The sequence below is a fragment of the Bombina bombina genome, chromosome 6 (assembly GCF_027579735.1).
Source record: "Bombina bombina isolate aBomBom1 chromosome 6, aBomBom1.pri, whole genome shotgun sequence".
In the NCBI taxonomy this organism is placed as follows: Eukaryota; Metazoa; Chordata; class Amphibia; order Anura; family Bombinatoridae; genus Bombina; species Bombina bombina.
Genome location: NC_069504.1, coordinates 695,001,194 through 695,026,177, shown reverse-complemented (window position 1 = coordinate 695,026,177; position 24,984 = coordinate 695,001,194). Strand labels below are relative to the sequence as shown.

The 24,984-nt window shown below is 37.1% G+C and overlaps 1 protein-coding gene across 5 annotated transcripts; it reads right to left on the bottom strand.

Moving 5' to 3' along the window:
- Positions 1–786: 786 nt before the first annotated feature.
- On the bottom strand, positions 787–23,697 carry TMEM150A (transmembrane protein 150A). Of its 5 annotated transcripts, none has more exons than XM_053717800.1 (8): positions 23,569–23,697; positions 18,644–18,825; positions 16,098–16,145; positions 15,541–15,627; positions 15,189–15,256; positions 11,523–11,650; positions 10,788–10,965; positions 787–1,643 (listed from the first exon to the last, which is right to left on the bottom strand). In XM_053717800.1, exons 2-8 carry the CDS (start codon positions 18,706–18,708, stop codon positions 1,402–1,404), a joined length of 816 nt encoding a protein of 271 aa, XP_053573775.1. In that variant the 5' UTR covers positions 18,709–18,825; positions 23,569–23,697; the 3' UTR covers positions 787–1,401. The 5 variants fall into 5 exon arrangements, with proteins under 5 accessions (XP_053573775.1, XP_053573777.1, XP_053573776.1 ...); XM_053717802.1 differs by having other exon boundaries at positions 23,505–23,572; XM_053717801.1 differs by lacking the exon at positions 23,569–23,697 and adding an exon at positions 23,469–23,568.
- Between the last annotated feature and the right edge of the window lie 1,287 nt (positions 23,698–24,984).

Genomic DNA, 24,984 nt, shown 5'->3' with positions numbered 1-24,984 from the left:
TACTGTAAAATTAGAAAGCTATATAAAACTACATCCTTACAGGAGTGTGTCAACATCAGATGGATATTTTCAAAGTATTCTGCCATCTGAATTAATACTAGTCTGGGTCAGCTGGTGTAATGAAAAATGCATAAAAAATTCTACATTCCAATTAGTCTTGTTTCCTATTAAATGTATTTATGACCTGCTGGTATTCCTGGTTTACATAATAAAGAAAAGTACAGGCCCTGCAGTGGACTTATGGCTATAACATGCAAGTTCTCATAGAGGTTTTTTTATGACTTCTTTCTTTGTTTCCATCTTTTTAAATAAACAAAAAGTAACATAACAGTCATAGTTCTTAGCTGAACATTTTGTTTACCTAAAACAACTCTGTATCACTACCTGCAAAAGTGCCACACTGCTTAAACAGTAAATAAAACACTATAAAATTTAAGACATTGATACAATTTTGTTGTATAAAAAAAAGTTATTTATATGCAACAATTTTAAAGCATGCATATATTACAGTATGTGCCTGATTCAGACCAATATAGTATTTTGTTTTGTTTCCCTATCATATGCAGTACTCCAAAATGACCACCTGGTGTCTTATCAGATATGCTTAAAAATATATTCTCAAAAAAAAAAATGTAAAAAAATTGTGTGTGTGTATATATATATCTATATATATATATCTACATATATACATACATACACACATACACACACACTCATTTATACATACACAAATCACACGCATATATATATAGATATATATATATATATATATATATATATATATATATATATATATATATATATATATATATAACAAGAAAAATGGTTACACATTAAAATATACATGAAAAAGTGAGCCACTGTAAATACTTTTTTTGTTTGTTTTGAAAGGGACATTAAACCCTGAAAAATGCTAGATATGATATATTCAAAAGAAATAGTAGCCTTGGAATAATATGCAGATGTGCTTTTTTTAAAACAATAATAGTGTGTGTATATATATATATATTTTTTTTAAGAAAAAAGAGAAAAGATTGTTTAATTTTAGTAATGGGCACTGTCATGTTGTAAATCAGTTATCTAAGGTTAAAAAAAAATCCTGTTTTTCTTTTCTGGTCTCTCTCAAGTCAATGAGGGGCAGTTGTAAATGAGCTGAAAAGTAACTGAGGTTTTTGTGTCCCTTTTAAGTATTTTGCTAACAAAGTGCCCAGCAAAGCAAAGATGCTGCAGGCTATTACAATAGCAAAAAGGTTTAAAAATTGGCTTAAATATCGATTTGGTAAAAATTAAAAAAAAAAAAAAAACATATGGAAAGAAAAAGAATAAAGCTAAATTTCCTGAGTGTTCATAATTGGGAGAGAGGTAGAGGGAGCCCTGTCCCCTCCACCTTTCTCCTCATAATTAAATCATGGCAATCCGCTCAGGGTTACAGTTGAGGTGGGTTGCGGTGTTGCTGCTTCCTGTAGTTTTGCAACTGCGGGCTGAGGTGCTCTGAAGAGCGGCCACCAACGTGTCAGTGGAGACCGAACCAAACTCATAGGCGAAAGTTCCATAGTAGACCAAGATGTCTAAAACAAAAATCCACTCGCAAATAGCAGCTAAATGCTGGAGGAGGAAGCTGTCCTGGATAAAAAAAACTCCACCTGAGATACTGTTAAGGCTCTGAACAAACTACTGAATGAAGAAAGCAGAATAGCTACTGCAATACAACCACACAGGAAGCAACCTAAACACAGAGAGCAGCAAATCTTCAAATGTAAATATACACAGACCACAAGGCCTCAACAACCAGAGATAAAATACATGCTAGGCATCACTAACATTCTGATGACAGTTAAAGGGACAAGAAACTCACATTTGTTCCCCAATGGTTCAGATAGAGCATTTGCTTTTACACAACTTTCCAATTCAGTTCAATTATCTAATTTGTTTTGTTCTCTTGGTATCTCGTGTTGAAAAAAGGATACCTATGTAGGCTCAGGAGCGGAGTGTGTGTGTGTGTGTGTATGTGTATGTGTATGTATAGCCACCACACACACAAGTCATGTTATTGTCTCACAAAATGTTCAGCTAGCTCACAGTAGTGCATTGCTGCTTCTTCAACAAAGGATACCAAGAGAATGAAGCAAATTAGATAATAGAAGTAATTTGTAAAGTTACTTAAAATTTTTATTCTCTATCTGAATCATGAAATAAAAAAACTAAATTTATGCTTACCTGATAAATATATTTATTTCTTGACACGGTGAGTCCACGGATCATCATCAATTGCTGTTGGGAATATTACTCCTGGCCAGCAAGAGGCAAAGAGCACCACAGCAGAGCTGTTAAATATCATTCCCCTACCCACAATCCCCCAATCATTTGACCAAAGGGAAAGGAGAGAAAGGAAGTAACACAAGGTGCAGAGGTTTATATAAAAAGAAACTGTCTGAATACAGGGCGGGCCGTGGACTCACCGTGTAAAGAAAGAAAGAAATTTATCAGGTAGGCATAAATTTTGTTTTCTTTCTAATGACACAATGAGTCCACAGATCATCATCAATTACTGTTGGGAATCAATACCCAAGCCCGAGGACAGATGATAAGGGAGGGACAAGACAGGAACCTAAACAGAAGGCACCACTGCTTGAAGAACCTCTCTCTCAAAAGAAGCCTCAGCCGAGGCAAAAGTATCGAATTTATAGAATTTGGAAAAAGTGTGCAAAGATGACAAAGTTGAAGCCTTGCAAATCTGTTCCACAGAAGCTTTATTTTTGAAGACCCAGGAAGAAGAAACAGCCCTTGTGGAATGAGCTGTGATTTTCTAAGGAGGTTGCTGTCCAGCAGTCTCATATGCCAAGCGAATAACGCTCTTCAGCCAAAGGGAAAGTTAAGTAGCCATAGCTTTCTGACCCTTGCGTTTCCCAGAAAAGCAAACAAACATTGCAGAAGACCGACGAAAGTCCTTAGTTGCCTGCAAATAAAATTTTAGCACTCGCACAACATCCAGATTATGCAACAAGCATTCTTTGTGAGAAGAAGGAATAGGACACAAAGAAGGTAAGATTTCCTTATTAATATTCTTGACCGAAACAACCTTGGGCAGGAAACCAAACTTAGTACGCAGAACCACCTTATCAGAGTGAAATATAAGATAAGGGGAATCACACTGTAAAGCAGAGTTCAGAAACTCTCTGAACAGAGGAAATAGCAACAAGAAACAAAACTTTCCAAGATAACATCTTAATATCTAAAGAATGCCTAGGCTCAAACGGAGCCTGTTGTAAAACTTTAAGAACAAGGTTAAGACTCCATGGTAGAGTAACAGGTTTAAACACAGGCCGAATTCTAACCAAGGCCTGACAAAAAAATGGCACGTCTGGTACATCCGACAAGCGCTTATGTAACAAAACAGACAATGCCGAAATCTGACCCTTTAGAGTACTTGCCGACAAACCCTTCTCCAGACCATCCTGGAGAAAGGACAAAATCCTAGGAATACTTTTTCTACTCCAAGAGTATCCTTTGGATTCACACCAATACAATTATTTACGCCAGATCTTAAGGTAAATCCTGCGAGTCACATGCATACAAGCCTGAATCAAGGTCTCAAATGACCGACTCTGAAAATCCACGCTTAGATAAAACTAAGCATTCGATCTACAAGCAGTCAGCTTCAGAGAAACGAGATTTGGATGAAGGAAGGGACCCTGAAGTAGAAGGTCCTTCCTCAGAGGCAGTCTCCAAGGTGGCAAGGATGACGTTTCCACTAGGTCTGCATACCAAATCCTGCGAGGCCACGCCGGGGCTATGAGAATTACAGATGCCCTCTCCTGCTTGATTCGAGAAATGAATCTTGGAAGGAGAGTGAACGGAGGAAACAGGTATGCTAGACTGAAGTTCCAAGGAACTGCCAGAGCATCGATCAGAAATGCATGCAGATCTCTTGACCTCGAGCCGTATCTCGGAAGTTTGGCATTCTGACAAGAAGCCATGAGATCCAACTCCGGCTGCCCCCACTTGAGAGTCAAGCTGGAAAACACATCCAAATGAAGTTCCCACTCCCCGGGATGAAAAGTCTGTCTGCTCAAAATATCCGCTTCCCAATTGTCCACTCCTGGGATGTGGATTGCAAAAAGACAGCAGTTATGGATCTCACCCACTGAATAATTTGGGCCACCTCTGTCATGGCCAAGGAACTCCGAGTTCCCCCTGGTGGTTGATGTAGGCCACTGAGGTTATGTTGTCCAACTGGAATCTGATAAACCGGGCTAAGGCTAACTGAGGCCAGGCCAGAAGAGCATTGAAGATTGCTCTTAGCTCCAAGATGTTTATGGGTAGGACTGACTCCTCCTGGGTCCATAAGCCCTGAGCCTTCAACGAGCCCCATACTGCTCCCCAACCTACAAGGCTGGCATCTGTGGGCTCAATCACCCAGGAGATTCTGCGGATGCAAGTACCCTGGGAGAGATGATCCTGAGAAAGCCACCATGGAAGAGAGTCTATTGACGCCTGATCTAGATCTACACGTGGAAACAGGTCCGTATAGTCCCCTTTCCATTGTCTGAGCATGCATAAATGCAGAGGTTTGAGATGGAACCGAGCAAACTGAATGATGTTCATGGAAGCCACCATCAGATCGATTACCTCCATACATTGAGCCACTGACAGCCGTGGAGAGGACTGAAGGGCAAGATAAGAGTCGAAAATCTTTTTCTGACCTCTGTCACAAAAATCTTCATTAACAGGGAGTCTATTATGGTCCTCAAAAAAAAGACCCTTGTAGCTGGAACCAGAGAACTTTTTTTTCCCCCGATTCAACTTCCATCCGTGGGATCGAAGAAAAGACAAGATCTCCATATGATATTTTGCTTGTTGAAAAGATGGCACCTGAACCAGAATGTCATCCAGACAAGGTGCCACTGCAATGCCCAGAGATCGAAGCACAGCTAAAATTGCCCCCAGAACCTTTGAAAAAATTCTGGGAGCTGTTGCAAGGCCGAATGGAAGGGTCACAAACTGGAAATGATTGTCCAAAAAGGCGAATCTCAGAAACTTGTGATGGTCCCTGTGATTGGGAACATGAAGGTATGCATCCTTTAGGTCTATGGTTTTCATGAACTGACTCTCTTGTACCAAGGGAAGAATGGAGCGTATAGTCTCCTTCTTGAAGGATGGCACTCTGAGAAACTTGTTTAAACATTTTAGATCTAGGATTGGTCGAAGCGTTCTCTCTTTTTTGGGAACTAGGAACAGATTCGAGTAAAATCCCAGACCTCTTTCCTGAAAAGGAAACTGGAACTATTACCCCCAGGGTGGCAAGGTCCTTGACACAATGTAAGAACGCCTCGCTTTTTATCTGGTCTACAGATAATCTGGAGAGGAGAAACCTGCCTCTGGGAGGAAAAGATTTGAAGTCTATTTTGTATCTCTGGGAGACAATGTCCACCGCCCAGGGATCCGGTACATCTCTTATCCAAGCCTCGGAAAAAAGAGAGAGAGAGTCTGCCCCCTACAAGAACTGCTCCCAGATCGGGGGCCAACCCTTCATGCTGACTTTGAATCAACAGAAGGCTTTTTAGATTGCTTTCCCTTATTCCGAAACTAGTTGGGCTTCCAGGAAGGCTTGGCTTGATCTTGCTTGGAGGAAGGGGCTTGTAAGGTAGCATCGGTAATGAAGGAATGGGCTAACTTGAGAGCCTTAATCCTGGATCTCATCAAGAGGGGTATCCATCTGAAGAAATCCAACCAGTAAGCCACAGCGCTGGTAATAGTGGCGATACACATTGCTGGTTGCCATTGTAGACCCTGGTGGACATACATCTTTTTTTAGTAAAGCCTCCAATTTTTTATCCATTGGATCTTTAAAAGAACAACTATCCTCTATGGGAATAGTATTCCTCTTGGCCAAAGTGGAGATCGCTCCTTCTACCTTAGGAACCGTCTGCCACAACTCCTTAATAAAATTCGCTATAGGAAACATCTTCTTAAAAATAGGAGATGGAGAAAAGGGAATACCAGGTCTTTCCCATTCTCGAGCAATAATCTCCACAGCACGGTCAGGAACCGGAAAATTCTCCACCGCGGAGGGAACATCAAAGTATTTGTTCAATTTACTAGACTTTTTAGGATTGACTACAATAGTTGTATCGGAGTCGTCCAAAGTAGCCAAAACCTCCTTAAGTAATAAGTGAAGGTGTTCTAGCTTAAATCTGAAGGATACCACTTCAGCATCAGAAGAAGGAATTACACTGTCTGAGTCTGAGATTTCCCCCTCAGATGCTAAAGACATGTCTTCTTTCTCAGGCTTATGGGAAGGGACACTCTGGATAGCCAGAACTTGATCAGAAACCTTACTGTTTCCTTAAATTTCCTTTTACGCATTCCCTGCAACATGGGGAAAGCTGACAAGGCCTCAGATACCGCAAGGGATACCTGGGAGCAATGTCCTACAGGATTGCAAGAGGAAACACAGGGCACTCTATGTGGAGACTGAAAAAGTTGGGATGCTTGAGGAGAAAGCTGCGGCATATCTGCAACAGGAGACACCTGAACAGCATTTGCCTGGGATAATGGTGGCTCATGGTCAAATATTTTTTCTCTATAACTTAAAGTTCTCTCAATGCATGAGGAACAAAAAGGAACTGGGGGTTCCACCTGAGCATCAAAACATAACTGACAAGCAGCAACTTCGCCTGGGATAATGGTTTAAAAAGCCTCTTGATCCATCTTATGTAATAAGGATAACGTGTAAAAATACTTTATTTAAAAATAAAAAATAAATGTGTACTGTGTCTTTAAATAGAAATGTGTGTTAGCGCAACAAACCAAATAGACCTCAGGCTACCTATACACCTCAGTAGCTTTACTGGAGGTGCCTACCTGTCCTGCAGCTCATTTTTAAATATAGAGCAGTTACAGAGCCCTAACTGCAGAAAAAAACCCCCAGCTTACAACCGTAATCTCCATGACCAAAAGTTAAAGTATAAAAACTACTATAACACACTGAGCCACCATAAATCACATCACAGTCTCAATGCCCAAACTGCCTAAAGAAACCCCAAACATTAAGGTTTAATAAAGTCCCATATTAAATAAGACAGCTTTTAGTTGTAACAAGTGCCAGCAATCTCCTTGCAAAAGAAAATTAAAATGGCACTTACCTGAAAGTGCTGTCCGGCAGCAGGACAGCTCACCTGGTTTGAGAGGGTGCAGCACCTCACATGGATTTGTGAAGAAAGAAAAACTGAGTAAACCTACTCAGGTTTTCTAGTTAGGGCAGCAGATTCTTGAGAAAACGCAGTGAGGATTGAGGAAGTTCTCAAGTGCTTAAAAGCCACCACTGCCCTACTGAAGAGACTGATGTAGACTAGAATAGGATAGACCCCAGAAAAGAACATAGTAAGCTTACTCTGCTAAAAAAAAAAAAAAAAAAAAATCTTGATTGAAGAAAACTTCTCATCAGACACCTAAACTTCACCTCCTCCTCCTTCCACTACAGGCAAAGAGAATGACTGGGGGATTGTAGGTAGGGGAGTGACATTTAACAGCTTTGCTGTGGTGCTCTTTGCCTCCTCCTGCTTGCCAGGAGTGATATTCCCAACAGTAATTGACGATGATTTTTTAACCTTATTCAGTGCTGTATTTGTTAGGTACTATTTACCTTATTTATTATTGTTCTTTCATATTCTTCATATTTTTTTTCTAATGTTTCGTATGTTTTTGGAGGGTCATATAGGAAGTTGCTGCATTAAAAGATGGAATAATATTAATATTTTAATTTATCGGTGATGTCATTTTTGGTAAATAGTTTATGATATGTACAATTGTCCATTTTATGTATTTTCATTATTTTTTTTTTATTTGCAAACAAACGTCTAATTTTCTAACAGTATGCTAAAATGAGACCGGTTACATAACAAGGAGAAAGCTGACAATCAATGTATCAAAGTTACTAACCAGCTCTGCGTGCTTTACATTCATGGATAATGCAGCAACACAAGTCAGACTGATTTACCAGGCTTTTGTATTTAGACTTTTGGATTTTCTCCGATTTCTGGATAGTTATTCTTGGCCTGTATTCTGGATTTGGTACAACAGCAGTATGGGATAAGGGGCAGCGTATGATTGCATATACGGCAACTCTTTACTATTAAATGTAATATCTGGACTAGTTTTATACACCATTTTTAACTAATATAAAATACACAGATATCCGTTGGAGAATTCTGAATAACTAATATTATGATATATAATTGATCTCTGCCACCTGTTTGAGAAAGTGGTGTGCGAACGTGTCAGATAGTGCTAAAAGCACCAGACCTGTTAACATGTTATTGCGGTGAAGTTTTTATGGACTTAAAATGTATTTGCATACAAAGAAAGAAGCGCTGTACCAGGAACGAACAGCAGCTCATCAGCTAGTTCTTTGGCGATTTACCACCCGGAAGCAGCCTCTTTTAGACCAGTATGCTTTTCACAGAGGAAAACTTTCCTGAAGTATATCAGTCTGATCCCGCCAAGTAAGGTCAGTCCAGCCCTGAAATACCAAGCAATTCTCCTCTGAACAAGGAACATGACAACCTCAGATGATAGTTTCCGCCTCCTATGGGACTCATCAGTGAGGTGCAGCCACATTCCTCTAAGCACACTGGGCAAGGAGTCCACGTCTGGTTTCCTCCATCACCCATAGGGAGACTTCCCCAGGGTCATATTAATTTGCATACAAAGAGATAAATGCTCTACCAGTAACGAACAGCAGCTCATCAGCTAGTTCTTTGGCGATTTACCACCTGGAAGCAGCCTCTTTTAGACCAGTGTGCTTTTCAGAGAGGAAAACTTTCCTGACGTTTATCAGTCTGATCCCGCCAAGTAAGGTCAGTCCAGCTACTCTCTTTTTATTTATGCAAATTTTGACACTTAGGGAAGTCTCCCTAAGTGTGATGCGGGAATCCAGACGTGGACCCGTTGTGGAGTGTGCCTAGAGGGATATGGCTGCACCTCACTGACGAGGCCCACAATAGGCTGAAACGTACGTCTGGGGTTTTGCCGTTTCGTTCAGAGAGGGATTTGCTGGTATTTCGGGGCTGGACTGCACTGTTAAGTCAGGATCAGACTGATATGCTACAGGAAAGTTCTTCTCTGTGAAAGGCACATATTGAGCAAAAAGAGGCTGCTTCTAGGGTGGTAACTAGCCATAGAGAAAGCTATTATGCTATTGTACGTTCCCAGGTTGAGCGCTTCTCTCTTTTTATTTATTAAATAAAATGTATGTTTTATTGTATTAAATTCACCAAGTGACTTTACTTGCAGTGATGTTGACTGTTAATCCTTCATATTATTACCAGTGATTTTGCATTGAACTACCCATTTATACCCCACTGTTTATTCATAAAGATACTAGTGTTAAAGCCTGTGTATACGGGCCAAAATGTCCCCCTCCAAGATCCTTTCCCTAGCTTTTTTCCCCCCTCCACTCTAGGATCCCCCTGTACCGTCTCCTCTCCCTTCCCACCTTCCTGCCGCTCTTAGCATATATTTTTTCTGTAGTTTAGCGGTCCCACCTGTTCCCGCCCCCCTCAAGCGATGGGCCGCCCACCCGCCTCCCTCCTAACCCTCCCACACCACCAACGATCAGCACCAGTGCTGCCCGATGCAGAGAGGGACACAGAGTGTCTCCCTCTACTTCGGTACCTCTGCAAGACTATTTCTGTACTGCCCCACTCGTGGGGCATGCAGAAGTAGCGAATCTCGTTACTTTTAGCAAGATTGCGGCAGAGAGAGGCCAGGTTCTTAAGGGCTTAATGATCAGCAAGGGGTTAAGGTCAGGTATGTTTGTCCCGCACAGTCTCTACTGCACGTGACTGCGTCGGACAAACATACTTGGCCTTTTATTATATAGGATAATCCCTTGTGACTAAATGCAAACTTCTGGGGATTGAGGGGATTTACCAGTGTTTTTCTGTGTGACTACTATTATCCTTTTTCACTTAAATGTAAACTAATTTCACTTAACTTTTTTTTTTTTTAATCAAAAAACGTTTTCTACATGTGTTTTGTATGCATGATGAAAATGTCATAAATAATGCAACATACTATAGATTTTAGACAGTACTTTGTTGTTTCTTTCACGATTCAGATAGAGCATGCACTTTTAAACACATTTCCAATGTATTTCTATTAGTGAATGTGTTTCATTCTTGTTGTATCCATTGTTAAAAAAAACATACCTAGGTAGGCTCAGAAGCTGATGATTTAGTGGCTGCATATATATGCGCCTCTTGTCATTGGCTTTCAACTAGCTCCCATTAGTGCTCCTTCAAAGGATACCAAGAGAATGAAGCAAATTAAATAATGGTAGTAAACTGGACATTTGTTTCAAAGTACATGTTCCATCTGAATCATGAAAGAAAAATGTTGGGTTTCGAGTCCCTTTAACTTGCAAAGCCAAACGAAACTTATGAAGGCACATAGGACCCAGTCATTAAAAACTCGCTGGCATGGAGAGAAATCACACAGTCTTTAGGGTTCTATGGTTATCTTGTGATGTATGTGTGTCTCCTTCACATTCAGAACCCTGCAGAGCGAGGTCAAATTTTGTTTTAAGGACCTTGTAGAACTGACAAGACTTCTTCAATAATCTTGTGGAGAGCTTTAGATCATCAGGCCCATAGTGTTGGCTCCCCGGTATACACCAGGATAACTGTCCTGAATAAAAAGGCGCTGCTTAACGCCTTCACACAGTGATTCTACTAACAGAAAAATTGGTACCTGCTTTTTACACAATAAGAAGCTGTAAAGGATACTCAAGACGAGGGATATTAAGGCCACAATGGTTAGAGTAACACGTAAATGTCCGACCCAGAAGTCCAGTACGCTGACCGCCAGATGGTAGGTGAGGATGCAGTGCAAGCATACAAAGAGCAAGCCGGCTGGAAATGCCACCCCTGCTCCAATATAATGCAGACTCTTGGCATAATCCACCTATTGGAATTAGATATAAAGAGTTTGTAAGAACTATGTTTTCTCTGATAACTATATAAACAGATCATCAATGCTGGTCCATTGCATATCTATTGGGCCTTGCAGTGCTAATATACAATTTTTGAAAGAATAAATGAGTTACTCAGCATTCCTGACATTCCCCAGTTTTATTACCCATTAAAAGTCATTATGTACACACTCAGGCTGCAGGCGGACAAGTTCTCAAGCAGAGAACCTGTACCCCTGCAATCTGTACTTGCAAAGAAGCATTGCGTGGCGAAATGTAGGATTGAACACAAGATCCCTTGTGCAACCATGCTCCCACTAAACTCACACAAGAGCAGGGCCTATCAATCACCCCAAAATCGCTTGTTTGGGGTGATTAATCTACATCACTTCTGAGGTGCTTCTGAGACAATACAGGAACTGCTTCTTTAAATCTCTCTCATGTAAGCCTGTAGCGCAAAGTCTCAAAAGCTGCAAGTAAATTTACTCCTTGTACATTATAAAAGGCACAGAATACTGATGCACAACACTATATAGAGGATTATGCTCACCTGGAAGTTACCCACCATGACCAACCCTGTTGCATTGGTGCAGCCTGAGATCAGAGCAACAGTATTAAGCCAGGAACTGTGACTGAGCTCAATGACCTGACTGAACCTCAGCAAGCAGATCATCACAACTGAGGAAGAGAAAATATGAATTAGATACATATAAGGATTAGGGAAAAAAAAATATATAATAATTACGCACAATATATATATATATATATATATATATATATATATATATATATATATATATATATATATATATATATATATATATATATATATATATATATATATATATATATATATATATATATATATATATATATATATATATATATATATATATATATATATATATATATATATATATACGTCCTGGGTGACTGACAAACTCATCAACACCCAGCTCAAACCGTTTAACCTAGGAACGTGAAATTTGGAAGGTAAGTTGTTTTTAGGACGTAGGCACCCACTAAGGAAGGATTTTTGGAAATTACGTCCCTAAGGGGGTGAAAAAAAAGGGGGGTGATTTTTTTTTATGAGGATACCTACTCCGCCTTTGTTTATAGCGCTGCGGAATCTGTTGGCGCTCTACAAACAACCGATAATAATTATATTAATACCTATATCTCAAAAACCGATAATGTTACAGACGTGAAAATTAGTATTCAGATTCTCCTTTAAAAATAAAAAAATCCACTTAAGGGTGGTGATTTATGATGATACCTATATCTCAAAAAACTGAAAAATGTTAGAAAAGTAAAAATTATAAATTAAAATCTTCATTATAAAGTAACATCAGTAGTTCTTAAGATATGGATATCTCTAACAAAAGGGGGGGTGATTTATGAGGATACCTATATCTCAACACCCAAACATCTTACAGACGTGAAAATTGGTATTTAGATTCTCCTTTAAAAATAAAGAAAAACGTGTTTTACCATTTCCCGAAAATCCACTTAAGGGGGGTGAAAAGGGGGATACCTATAGCTCAAAAAACAAAGATGTTAGAAAAGTAAAAATTATAATTTAAAATCTGAATTATAAAGATTACATGCCAAATGTCTTGCTCTTAACTGCTATAAATATATAAAACAATAATAATATTCCCAGTGATGTCTGATATAGCTAATTTTGCTTCTAACGTCAGTAGTCCTCAAGATATGGATATCACTAAAAAAATAATAACTTTTTTTTCACATCTGACAGTTGAGTCATGATATATAATTACAATTTAATATTAAAGTAATTGTAAACAGAATAACAACAACAACATATTTGTAATGTGCCGAATGGGTACACATGTGAGGGCACGTCGTTGCGAGTGGTCTCGTTTTGTCTGTCTCATTCTGGACACATATCAATGGAACAACTATCTTCGTTTTGGAGCCATACGCCCCGACTAACGTCTGCAATAAACATTGCTTATTACCTTAAGACATCAAGTGCAAACAAGGTAATTCAGCACCAGTGTCTCCTGTGCTAGCTGCTAGGTTTCACACCCAAGCCCCATAAATAACGTCATAACAAAAAATTGCAGCAGCACCAGAAATCAGTTCAGTATTTATTCAAGTGCAACAAAAATAAGAGCAACGTTTCAGACAATGTTGTCCTTAATCATGCATGATTAAAAACAACATTGTCCGAAACGTTGCTCTTATTTTTGTTGCACTTGAATAAATACTGAACTGATTTCTGGTGCTGCTGCAATTTTTTGTTATTACGTTCAGACATCAACCTGTACATTATATTTCGTAGATTTAGGACAAAAAAAACCTCATGTCTCTTTTAAAAACAATTGTACCAAATCACAAAATCCATGCGAGTGAAGGTGCGGGAAACAGCTAGTATAGATATATATACATTTAACAAAAGATCAAAAGGGTAAACACATTTAAATAAATATATATATATATATATATATATATATATATATATATATATATATATATATATATATATATATATATATATATATATATATATATATATATATATATACACATACATATATATATATATATATATATATATATACACATATACACATACATATACACATACATACATATATATATATATATATATATATATATATATATATATATATATATATATATATATATATATATTAGGGCTGCAACTAACGATTATTTTCATAATTGATTAGTCGGACGATTATTTTTTCAATTAATCGACTAATCAGATAAAAAAAAAAATGAATAAATAATTGTTTCCTATATTTTAAATAAAATCCACATACTGAGTGTTACAAATATAAACTTCAGACTAAAATTTTACATTAACACAACTGTTTGTCCAATTCTAAAGCAGCAGAGCACAGTTTTATAATTAAGCAAAACAAAACTAAAAACTGTTTGAAAAGAGGTAGAACTTCCACCTTGGCAAGGGGCCTCTCAATAAAATAACCCTTGACTTCATTCTAACATAAAAAAAATATCTTGAATATCTATATGCAATGGTAAATAACCAGCTATAAGGTTAGGGGAAAATATCTAGTCTTCTCTAAAAATAACAGATATATACTTATAAAGGTTGAATCTGGTACATATCACAATTGATTAGAAATATAAAACAATAACAAACAAATTAAAAGCGCTAAGGACTATATATCAATAACAGGACAACGCTGTACACATTTATTTATACAGTACATATAATCAGCAATAGCAAGCGCTCCGCTAATAATTGTGCAAACAGATAATAGTGCACATCAATTTAAATAACTCCCATCAATCGAGGGGCTAGGTATAAATAACAGGCTCAGCACTATATCATGCAAAGCATAGTCCCAAATCACCTGATTTAATATAAACAATCCAAATGATGACTCCTATTATATTTAGGTTGCACATAAGCCAGGGGTAGTTGTAAACTTATATAGCCCTGAAAAAGTAAAAAATATACGGCTGCAGACGTCCTTTAGGCTAAGGACATAATTATAAAACACAATACCATTTGCAGGAGTTCATTGGAGTGAAGCAGCTGGTGTTGTGCACAGACCAACTAATTGCAAACCAACTAATCGATTATGAGATTCATTGACAACTACTTTCATAATCGATTATGACGATTAGTTGTTGCAGCTCTAATATATATATATCCAAAAGTAAGCACTCACTGGACTTTGGCCAACTTCAAGTATAAATTTATTAGAAATAGCAACGTTTCGGGACAAAACAGTGTCCATTCCTCAGACCAGCAGACCACCTCCCAAATGAAGCTTTATATATTCTTATAACGGAACACACCTACTAAGTGCACCAATCACCCACTAAACACTCATTTATATCACAACTATTATTAACTAATCTCCAAAGTGAATCCCACTAGTTCATACACAGCACATAGGTACCTGTCCTCCTCCTCCTCTACTACTACTTATTCTAATTTTTGCAAGATTTCTAATTATGTGCTAAAAATACACTTTACTCATTGCCCCTTTTCCCCAACTACTGTCTCAGATTGCATTTGGTACATCCTGGCGTTATGCGAGTACCTAAGCTCTGCTACTGGAGAGGTAGGATGGTTAGAAGAAAAAGCTGACTGGCAGGATGGGGAGAGTGCAGTGGGATGGGTAGCACAAGGACGAAAACTTTCATTAAAAAAAAAAAAAAAAAGCTGGGACAGAAAGAGTGCACTCACCCATGAATGCACCAACATTCCCAATCAGACTGAAGAGACAGCTCTCGGGAGGGTATGTCCCACACTTGCTACAAAAAAAATAGTAAGAAAGAATACATTATCATCATCATATATAGAACATCTTGTTGTCAATATACAACCAAGAAAGGTTTCAAAGCAGAAAGGGTTAAAAGATCTGTGAGTGGTGTCAAACATGAAAAGGAAATAAGCCACATAGCAGGGCTGTAAGCCAGTGAAAGAATATTGGGGAGTTAGTATATGCTAACTTAGGTTACAACATGTAGCAAACGTGCAACAACTCTTTGGATGCAAGGCTGTGCTCTAAGAGGCAAGTAGAGTTTGCATGGCTTACCTGATGAGAGGGACATCCTCCAGTGTACAACATGATTTGGGACTTCCATGCTTTGAGTTGTCATCTGTGCACGTTAGATTGTATGTCCTGTGAAAAACAGATTTAATACACTAGGTACTCATACACTATTTTAATATATAGCAACATATAATAATGCAACTTTGCCAGGAGGATAAAATCAAATACAACTGCAGAGTAGTGTGGCACTATGGAAACATTTATAAAACATTTCCTAAATTTTACCAGAATTGTGGGCGTCCCCAATGTATTTGTAGCTGCAGAGCACTGCATTACCAAGTGCCACATACACATTCTGTATTATATTCAAGTATTTCATAGGTTATATAAACACACACATATACATACATATACACACACACACATACACACATATATATATATATATATATATATATATATATATATATATATATATATATATATATATATATATATATATATATATATATATATATATATATATATATATATATATAATACCATGATCACAGGCATTTGTAACTTTAACATATATATTGTGTTATGTTAGTCTTTACCAATTTTCCACAGGACACACATGATGGTTCATCACAGCCATGGCGTACCTGAGAGGAAAGAAGAAGAAGAGACAGTAACATTTAGCCATATCCCACAAAACAGGAAATTATTATTTCATATTTATGTTTTCATTCCTGCTCCTTAAAGGGACATTGAACCCACAATGTTTTCTTTCATGATTGAGAAAGAGCATGTGATTTTAAACAACTTTCCAATTGACTTCTATTATCTAATTTGTTTTGTTCTCTTGCTATCCTTTGCTGAAAAGAATACCTAGGTAGGCGCGCAGGAGCTGCTTATTTGGTGGCAGCACATATATGCCTCAGGTTATTGGCTCACCCAATGTGTTAACTAGTGCATTGCTGCTTCTTCAACAAAATATACCAAGAGAATGAAGCAAATTAGATAACAGAAGTAAATTGGAAAGTTGTTTAAAATTGTATTCTCTATCTGAATCATGAAAGAAATTTTTTAGCCAATCGGTGCTTGCTCCTAGGTAACTTCACGTGCATGAGCACAGTGTTATCTATATGACATGAACCAGTTTTTAAATCACAAATATATGTGGAGTTTTATTGTATAAAAGATTCAGGTGTCACAGAAACTCAGCCATCTTGCTACACCTATATTGTGTCCAAAAGCCAGATCAAACCGGAAAATCAAGTAACTAATAGGAAGGAAAAGAGGGGTATTTAAAAACCGGAACAACACACAGAGATATACGTCTTGATAAAGCCTGCTGGTGAAACGCGTTGACGTTTTTTCTACAACAGCACCTATCCTAAAATCTGGAGAAGTGACCTAAAAGCACCCTGCATGATCTCGGATGAAAAACGAGTACAGGGGACCAACTGGTAACGAACGGCCGTTTGTTTGCTTGCTTCCTTCAACAGCCATAGTTTCTGGCATACACGTTAACAGCGTGCATCACAGCACTGGGATTTCCAAATAGAGACGCTACCCAACAGAGAGATTCCAACCGCTGACATTCAGGAGTTTACCTTCAGCTATCTACCAACAGAGCATGGGCATTTGATTCCTAGAGGAAACTATGTACTTTTAATTGTATCTAAATCGCCAATTTAAAGATACACTGAAACTCTCCAAATCTGAGCATGGAAAGTTTTTTCCGACACAAGTTTCAAAAATCTGGTTTAAGGTGGAACAATCAGCAATAGCAGAGTTTATATATATATATATATATATATATATATATATATATATATATATATATATATATATATATATATATATATATATACTGTATATATATATATATATATATACAGTATATATATATATATATATATATATATATATATATATATATATATATAGTTTTAATACAATCGTTCTTATTCTGAGAAAATATTTTAGAGATCTGTTATACATAACCAATTGTTACAAAATATTGATACAGTTTTTATTATTATGTTTTTATTCTGATTCTGTTTTGATAATTATACAGTACTGTAAAGGGAGACGTCCCTAAATGATAGGGTGTGTACACATATATATATCTTTTATACAATAAAACTCCACATATATTTGTGATTTAAAAACTGGTTCATTTCATTATTCCATATAACCCTTAGAGCTTTTTTAGCGCTCCTGCACTACCAACATCCTTTTTTAGTCTTTTAACCTATTAGTGATTTTGGGGAAAATCACTTGTAAAGGAGCATAGGGGTTAGCCATAGGGCGCTACACTTACTATTTATAAATTATCTATATGACACACATGAACTAACACCCTCTAGTGGTGAAAAACTGTCAAAATGCCCTGAGAGAAGAGGCGGCCTTTAAGGGCTTAGAAATTAGCATATGAACCTCCTAGGTTTAGCTTTCAACTAAGAATACCAAAAGAACAAAGCAAAATTGGTGATCAAAGTAAATTGGAAAATTGTTTAAAATGACATGCCCTATCTGAATCATGAAAGTTTATTTTAGACTAGACTGTCCCTTTAAAAAGGGACATAAAAGAGCAATAAGAAAATGCTACAGTATGACAGAACATTTTATGATTGCACTGTTACTTGCATATAACTGTGTGTTTAACTTTTGCAAAGTGATTAAAGACATTGCTAAAGTCAAGTCCAAAGCAGGAGTGCACTAGTAGGAGCAAATGGAACACATCTGGTGAGCCAATGACAAGAGACAAGTTAGTGTAGCCAGCAATCGGCAGCTAGTTCCCAGTAGCGCATTGCTGCTGCTGAGCCTATCTAGGTATGTTTTTCAACAAAGGATGCCAAGAGAATAAAAAACTTAATAGAAGTAAAATGAAAATGTCCCTTTAATACTCCATATTTTGTCTGAGCCATGAAGGTTTAATGTTGACTTGCATGTCCTTTTAAAGATGTACCAAAAATTCAGCAACCACTTGCTTTTACTAGATGGCTTACTGTGTAGGTGAATTGATATACAATTATCCTATGTGGTGCTCCCCTGCATATAATATTTCTACTACACCAACAGATGAAAAACTTCTCTCTTTAATAATGCATATTCTACATTCCTCACATTAATCTATTTTAAAAATCCTTACACAATCCATATCCCAGGGATGGAGAACGCTGACAGGCTGATAGGGAGGATAATCCAACCGGTCATTAGTGAGGAGCGTCCGGGGGGTAAGGGGTGGGGATGAGTAGTCCGTTAAGGGGGATCTGCAGCAAACCATTAGCAGACACTGGCAATGCAGATTATGGACATGTCACAAATGATCACCTGCGAATTGAAGATAGTAAGCCATAATCACATACACAATATGCACATGAAGATGAAAACAAAGAATGACATTCACAATTAAGACACAGGGAAGTTTCTATGTCTATAATTATACATAATATATACTCACATGTAGTGTGCACCTAATATATAGACATTATGTAGTGTGCACCTAATATATAGACATTATGTAGTGTGCACCTAATATATACACACATGTAGTGTACACCTAATATATACACACATGTAGTGTGCACCCAATATATACACACATGTAGTGTGCACCCAATATATACACACATGTAGTGTGCACCCAATATATACACACATGTAGTGTGCACCCAATATATACACACATGTAGTGTGCACCCAATATATACACACATGTAGTGTGCACCCAATATATACACACATGTAGTGTGCACCCAATATATACACACATGTAGTGTGCACCCAATATATACACACATGTAGTGTGCACCCAATATATACACACATGTAGTGTGCACCCAATATATACACACATGTAGTGTGCACCTAATATATACACACATGTTGTGTGCACCTAATATATAGACATTATGTAGTGTGCACCCAATATATACACATTATGTAGTGTGCACCCAATATATACACACATGTAGTGTGCACCCAATATATACACACATGTAGTGTGCACCCAATATATACACACATGTAGTGTGCACCCAATATATACACACATGTAGTGTGCACCCAATATATACACACATGTAGTGTGCACCCAATATATACACATTATGTAGTGTGCACCTAATATATACACACATGTTGTGTGCACCTAATATATAGACATTATGTAGTGTGCACCTAATATATAGACATTATGTAGTGTGCACCTAATATATAGACATTATGTAGTGTGCACCTAATATATACACACATGTAGTGTACACCTAATATATACACACATGTAGTGTGCACCCAATATATACACACATGTAGTGTGCACCCAATATATACACACATGTAGTGTGCACCCAATATATACACACATGTAGTGTGCACCCAATATATACACATTATGTAGTGTGCACCTAATATATAGACATTATGTAGTGTGCTCCTAATATATACACATTATGTAGTGTGCACCCAATATATACACATTATGTGGTGTGCACCCAATATATACACATTATGTGGTGTGCACCCAATATACACATTATGTAGTGTGCACCTAATATATAGACACACATGTAGTGTGCACCTAATATATAGACACACATGTAGTGCGCACCTAATATATAGACACACATGTAGTGTGCACCTAATATATAGGCACACGTGTAGTGTGCACCTAATATATAGACACACGTGTAGTGTGCACCTAATATATAGACACACGTGTAGTGTGCACCTAATATATAGACATTATGTAGTGTGCACCTAATATATAGACATTATGTAGTGTGCACCTAATATATAGACATTATGTAGTGTGCACCTAATATATAGACATTATGTAGTGTACACCTAATATATAGACATTATGTAGTGTACACCTAATATATAGACATTATGTAGTGTGCACCTAATATATAGACATTATGTAGTGTGCACCTAATATATACACATTATGTAGTGTGCACCTAATATATACACATTATGTAGTGTGCACCTAATATATACACATTATGTAGTGTGCACCTAATATATACACATTATGTAGTGTGCACCTAATATATACACATTATGTAGTGTGCACCTAATATATACACATTACGTAGTGTGCACCTAATATATACACACACATTATGTAGTGTGCACCTAATATATACACATATGTAGTGTGCACCTAAAAAACAAAGAATAACATTCACAATAAGGACACAGGGAAGTTTTTTATGTCTATAATTATACATAATATACACACACATTATGTGGTGTGCACCTAAAAAACAAAGAATAACATTCACAATAAGGACACAGGGAAGTTTTTATGTCTATAATTATACATAATATACACACACATTATGTAGAGTGCACCTAACATATACACACACATTATGTGGTGTGCACCTAACATATACACATTATGTAGTGTGCACCTAATATATACACATTATGTAGTGTGCACCTAATATATACACCTTATGTAGTGTGCACCTAATATATACACCTTATGTAGTGTGCACCTAATACATACACACATGTAGTGTGCACCTAATATATACACACATGTAGTGTGCACCTAATATATACACACATGTAGTGTGCACCTAATACATACACACATGTAGTGTGCACCTAATACATACACACATGTAGTGTGCACCTAATACATACACACATGTAGTGTGCACCTAATATATACACACATGTAGTGTGCACCTAATATATACACACATGTAGTGTGCACCTAATATATACACACATGTAGTGTGCACCTAATATATACACACATGTAGTGTGCACCTAATACATACACACATGTAGTGTGCACCTAATATATACACACATGTAGTGTGCACCTAATATATACACACATGTAGTGTGCACCTAATATATACACACATGTAGTGTGCACCTAATATATACACATGTAGTGTGCACCTAATATATACACACACATTATGTAGTGTGCACCTAATATATACACATGTAGTGTGCACCTAATATATACACACACATTATGTAGTGTGCACCTAATATATACACATATGTAGTGTGCGCCTAAAAAACAAAGAATAACATTCACAATAAGGACACAGGGAAGTTTTTTATGTCTATAATTATACATAATATACACACACATTATGTGGTGTGCACCTAAAAAACAAAGAATAACATTCACAATAAGGACACAGGGAAGTTTTTTATGTCTGTAATTATACATAATATACACACACATTATGTGGTGTGCACCTAACATATACACACACATTATGTGGTGTGCACCTGACATATACACACACATTATGTGGTGTGCACCTAACATATACACACACATTATGCGGTGTGCACCTAACATATACACACACATTATGCGGTGTGCACCTAACATATACACACACATTATGTGGTGTGCACCTAACATATACACACACATTATGTGGTGTGCACCTAACATATACAGACACATTATGTGGTGTGCACCTAACATATACACACACATTATGTGGTGTGCACCTAACATATACAGACACATTATGTGGTGTGCACCTAACATATACAGACACATTATGTGGTGTGCACCTAACATATACACATTATGTAGTGTGCACCTAATATATACACATTATGTAGTGTGCACCTAATATATACACATTATGTAGTGTGCACCTAATATACACACATTATGTAGTGTGCACCTAATATACACAAATTATGTAGTGTGCACCTAATATACACACATTATGTAGTGTGCACCTAATATACACACATTATGTAGTGTGCAGTGCACCTAATATATACACATTATGTAGTGTGCACCTAATATATACACATTATGTAGTGTGCTCCTAATATATACACATTATGTAGTGTGCTCCTAATATATACACATTATGTAGTGTGCTCCTAATATATACACACATTATGTAGTGTGCTCCTAATATATACACACATTATGTAGTGTGCTCCTAATATATACACACATTATGTAGTGTGCTCCTAATATATACACACATTATGTAGAGTGCTCCTAATATATACACACATTATGTAGTGTGCACCTAATATATACACACATTATGTAGTGTGCACCTAATATATACACACATTATGTAGTGTGCACCTAATATATACACACATTATGTAGCGTGCACCTAATATATACACATTATGTAGCGTGCACCTAATATATACACACATGTTGTGTGCACCTAATATATACACACATGTTGTGTGCACCTAATATATAGACATTATGTAGTGTGCACCTAATATATACACATTATGTAGCGTGCACCTAATATATACACACATGTTGTGTGCACCTAATATATAGACATTATGTAGTGTGCACCTAATATATACACATTATGTAGCGTGCACCTAATATATACACACATGTTGTGTGCACCTAATATATAGACATTATGTAGTGTGCACCTAATATATACACATTATGTAGCGTGCACCTAATAAATACACATTATGTAGCGTGCACCTAATAAATACACATTATGTAGTATGCACCTTAAAAACAAAGAATAACAATTACAATAAGGACACAGGGAAGTTTTTTATGTCTATAATTATATATAATATACACACATTATGCACCTAATATATACACACATTATGTAGTGTGCACCTAATATATACACCTTATGTAGTGTGCACCTTGGCTTCGTATTCACACAAAAACAATGATCCTCTTTCTCCAGGGAGTAAACATCCTAGTTTGTTGCAAAACCATGTACACTAAGGTATTGTGTAATAAAATAATATGCATACAATAAAGAACATTATATAATAATATACCTTCTACAAAATGAAGGATATTACAAGTAACCCTAGTTCATTTATCGCATAAGCAACGAACAATAAAATATAAGATGCAATGCCCTAAATATACATACACATTATAATAATATGTAATATATACAGGTCAGTTCCAAACAATAACAAATAGAAGTCAGGTATAAATACTCCACCATAAAGAAACTGGAATCCACAATGCCCGTACCCACCACACAAAGGCCAGTATACAACAGGGTCGGACATGTCACCGGCTGTAAAGAGCTGTATACATACCCGCTCCCCTTTGCCCCTGTCCCCCGGTAGCAGCTCGTTCCCATCCGGCTGATAGGATAATGACGTCAGGACAGATCACGTGACACCTGTGATCACATGGTAAACAGACTTGAAGGAGGCAGAGTGAAGATGTTGCTTGTGTATGATGGTGACATAAAGACCTATAGCACAGAGAGCTGCCTGGTGACAGAGTGCAAGCAAGGGGAGAAGGCGACATGAGAAAGTAGATGTGTGTAGCAGAGAAGGAGGACGTGAACCCAGAAAGTGAATATACAGAGAGGTTCAAATAGAAATTTTTAATATCGGGGGCTGCCAAATAGAAGCTGAAGATAGGGAAGGGTGTAAATAAAATATACAGGAAATAAGTGTGATGAAGATGGCGAGAATGAGCCTTTTGCAGAGACAATAAGTGGATAGGTGTGGAAAGTGAGAAAGCTCTAAAAGAGAGTAAATCGGTTCAGAAACAGATGACAAAGTAGAGAGTCTTTTGTTAGCCTGTTTTGGGAGTATAAACAACCATAATAATTTGTATAAGACATTATTCAGACACTAAAGATGTTGCTGCCAAAATACATGAACATATCTTTTAAAGGGTCATGAAACCCAAGATTTTTTCCTTCATGATTTATATAGAGCATAACATTTTAAACAACTTTCCACTTTACTTTTATTAAATAATTTTCTTATTTCCCTTGGTATCCTTTTTTTTTTAAAAAAGGATACCTATGTAGGCTCAGGATATAGGGGCTAGATGCAAACTGGTGGCTGCACATATATGCGCCTTTTCATTGGCTTACAGATGTGTTCAGCTAGCTCCCAGTAGTGCATTGCTGCTCCTTCAACAAAGGATGCCAAGAGAATAAATACAATTTGATGATAGGAGTAATTTGGAAAGTTGTTTAAAATTGTATGTTCTATCTAAATCATGAACAAAAAATGTTGGGCTTTATGTTACTTTGGATTTAGAGACAGTGTAGTGATAAAAAATGGCCTCTTTAGCACTAACATAATGTTATCAGTTAATAAAGGGACACTAAAAACTCATGATTCAGATAGAGCATATTATATTATTGCAGCTGCACACCACACTTCTAATATTCCTGGCAGTGAAGGGGTTAATTTGGAAGCTTGTAAGGTTAATTTTAGCTTTAGTGTAGCGATTACCCTCCCACCTGACACTTCCCACCCCCTGATCCCTCCCAAACAGCTCTCTCCCCCCCACACACACAGTGGTCACCCCCATCAATAGGTTCTCGGCAGACAGTCTGCCAGTATGAAAATGTATGCATTTTTTAATAAAGATATATTTTTTATTTTTATATTTTCTGCAGTGTAGGATTCCCCCTTACCATCCAACCTCCCTGATACAAACACCAGCTATGGCCTAGATTACGAGTGGAGCAGTAGTTTGCACAT

Excerpts from the sequence above, each read along its gene's own strand:
- TMEM150A (XM_053717800.1), bottom strand. The coding sequence starts at position 18,708 with ATGACCGGTTGGATTATCCTCCCTATCAGCCTGTCAGCGTTCTCCATC. Across the intron at positions 11,651-15,188 it reads GAATGTTGGTGCATTCATGG|TTGTGATGATCTGCTTGCTG; the intron begins GTGAGTGCACTC and ends TCTCTTCCTCAG. Across the intron at positions 1,644-10,787 it reads CTTAATATCCCTCGTCTTGA|GTGGAGTTTTTTTTATCCAG; the intron begins GTATCCTTTACA and ends ACAGTATCTCAG.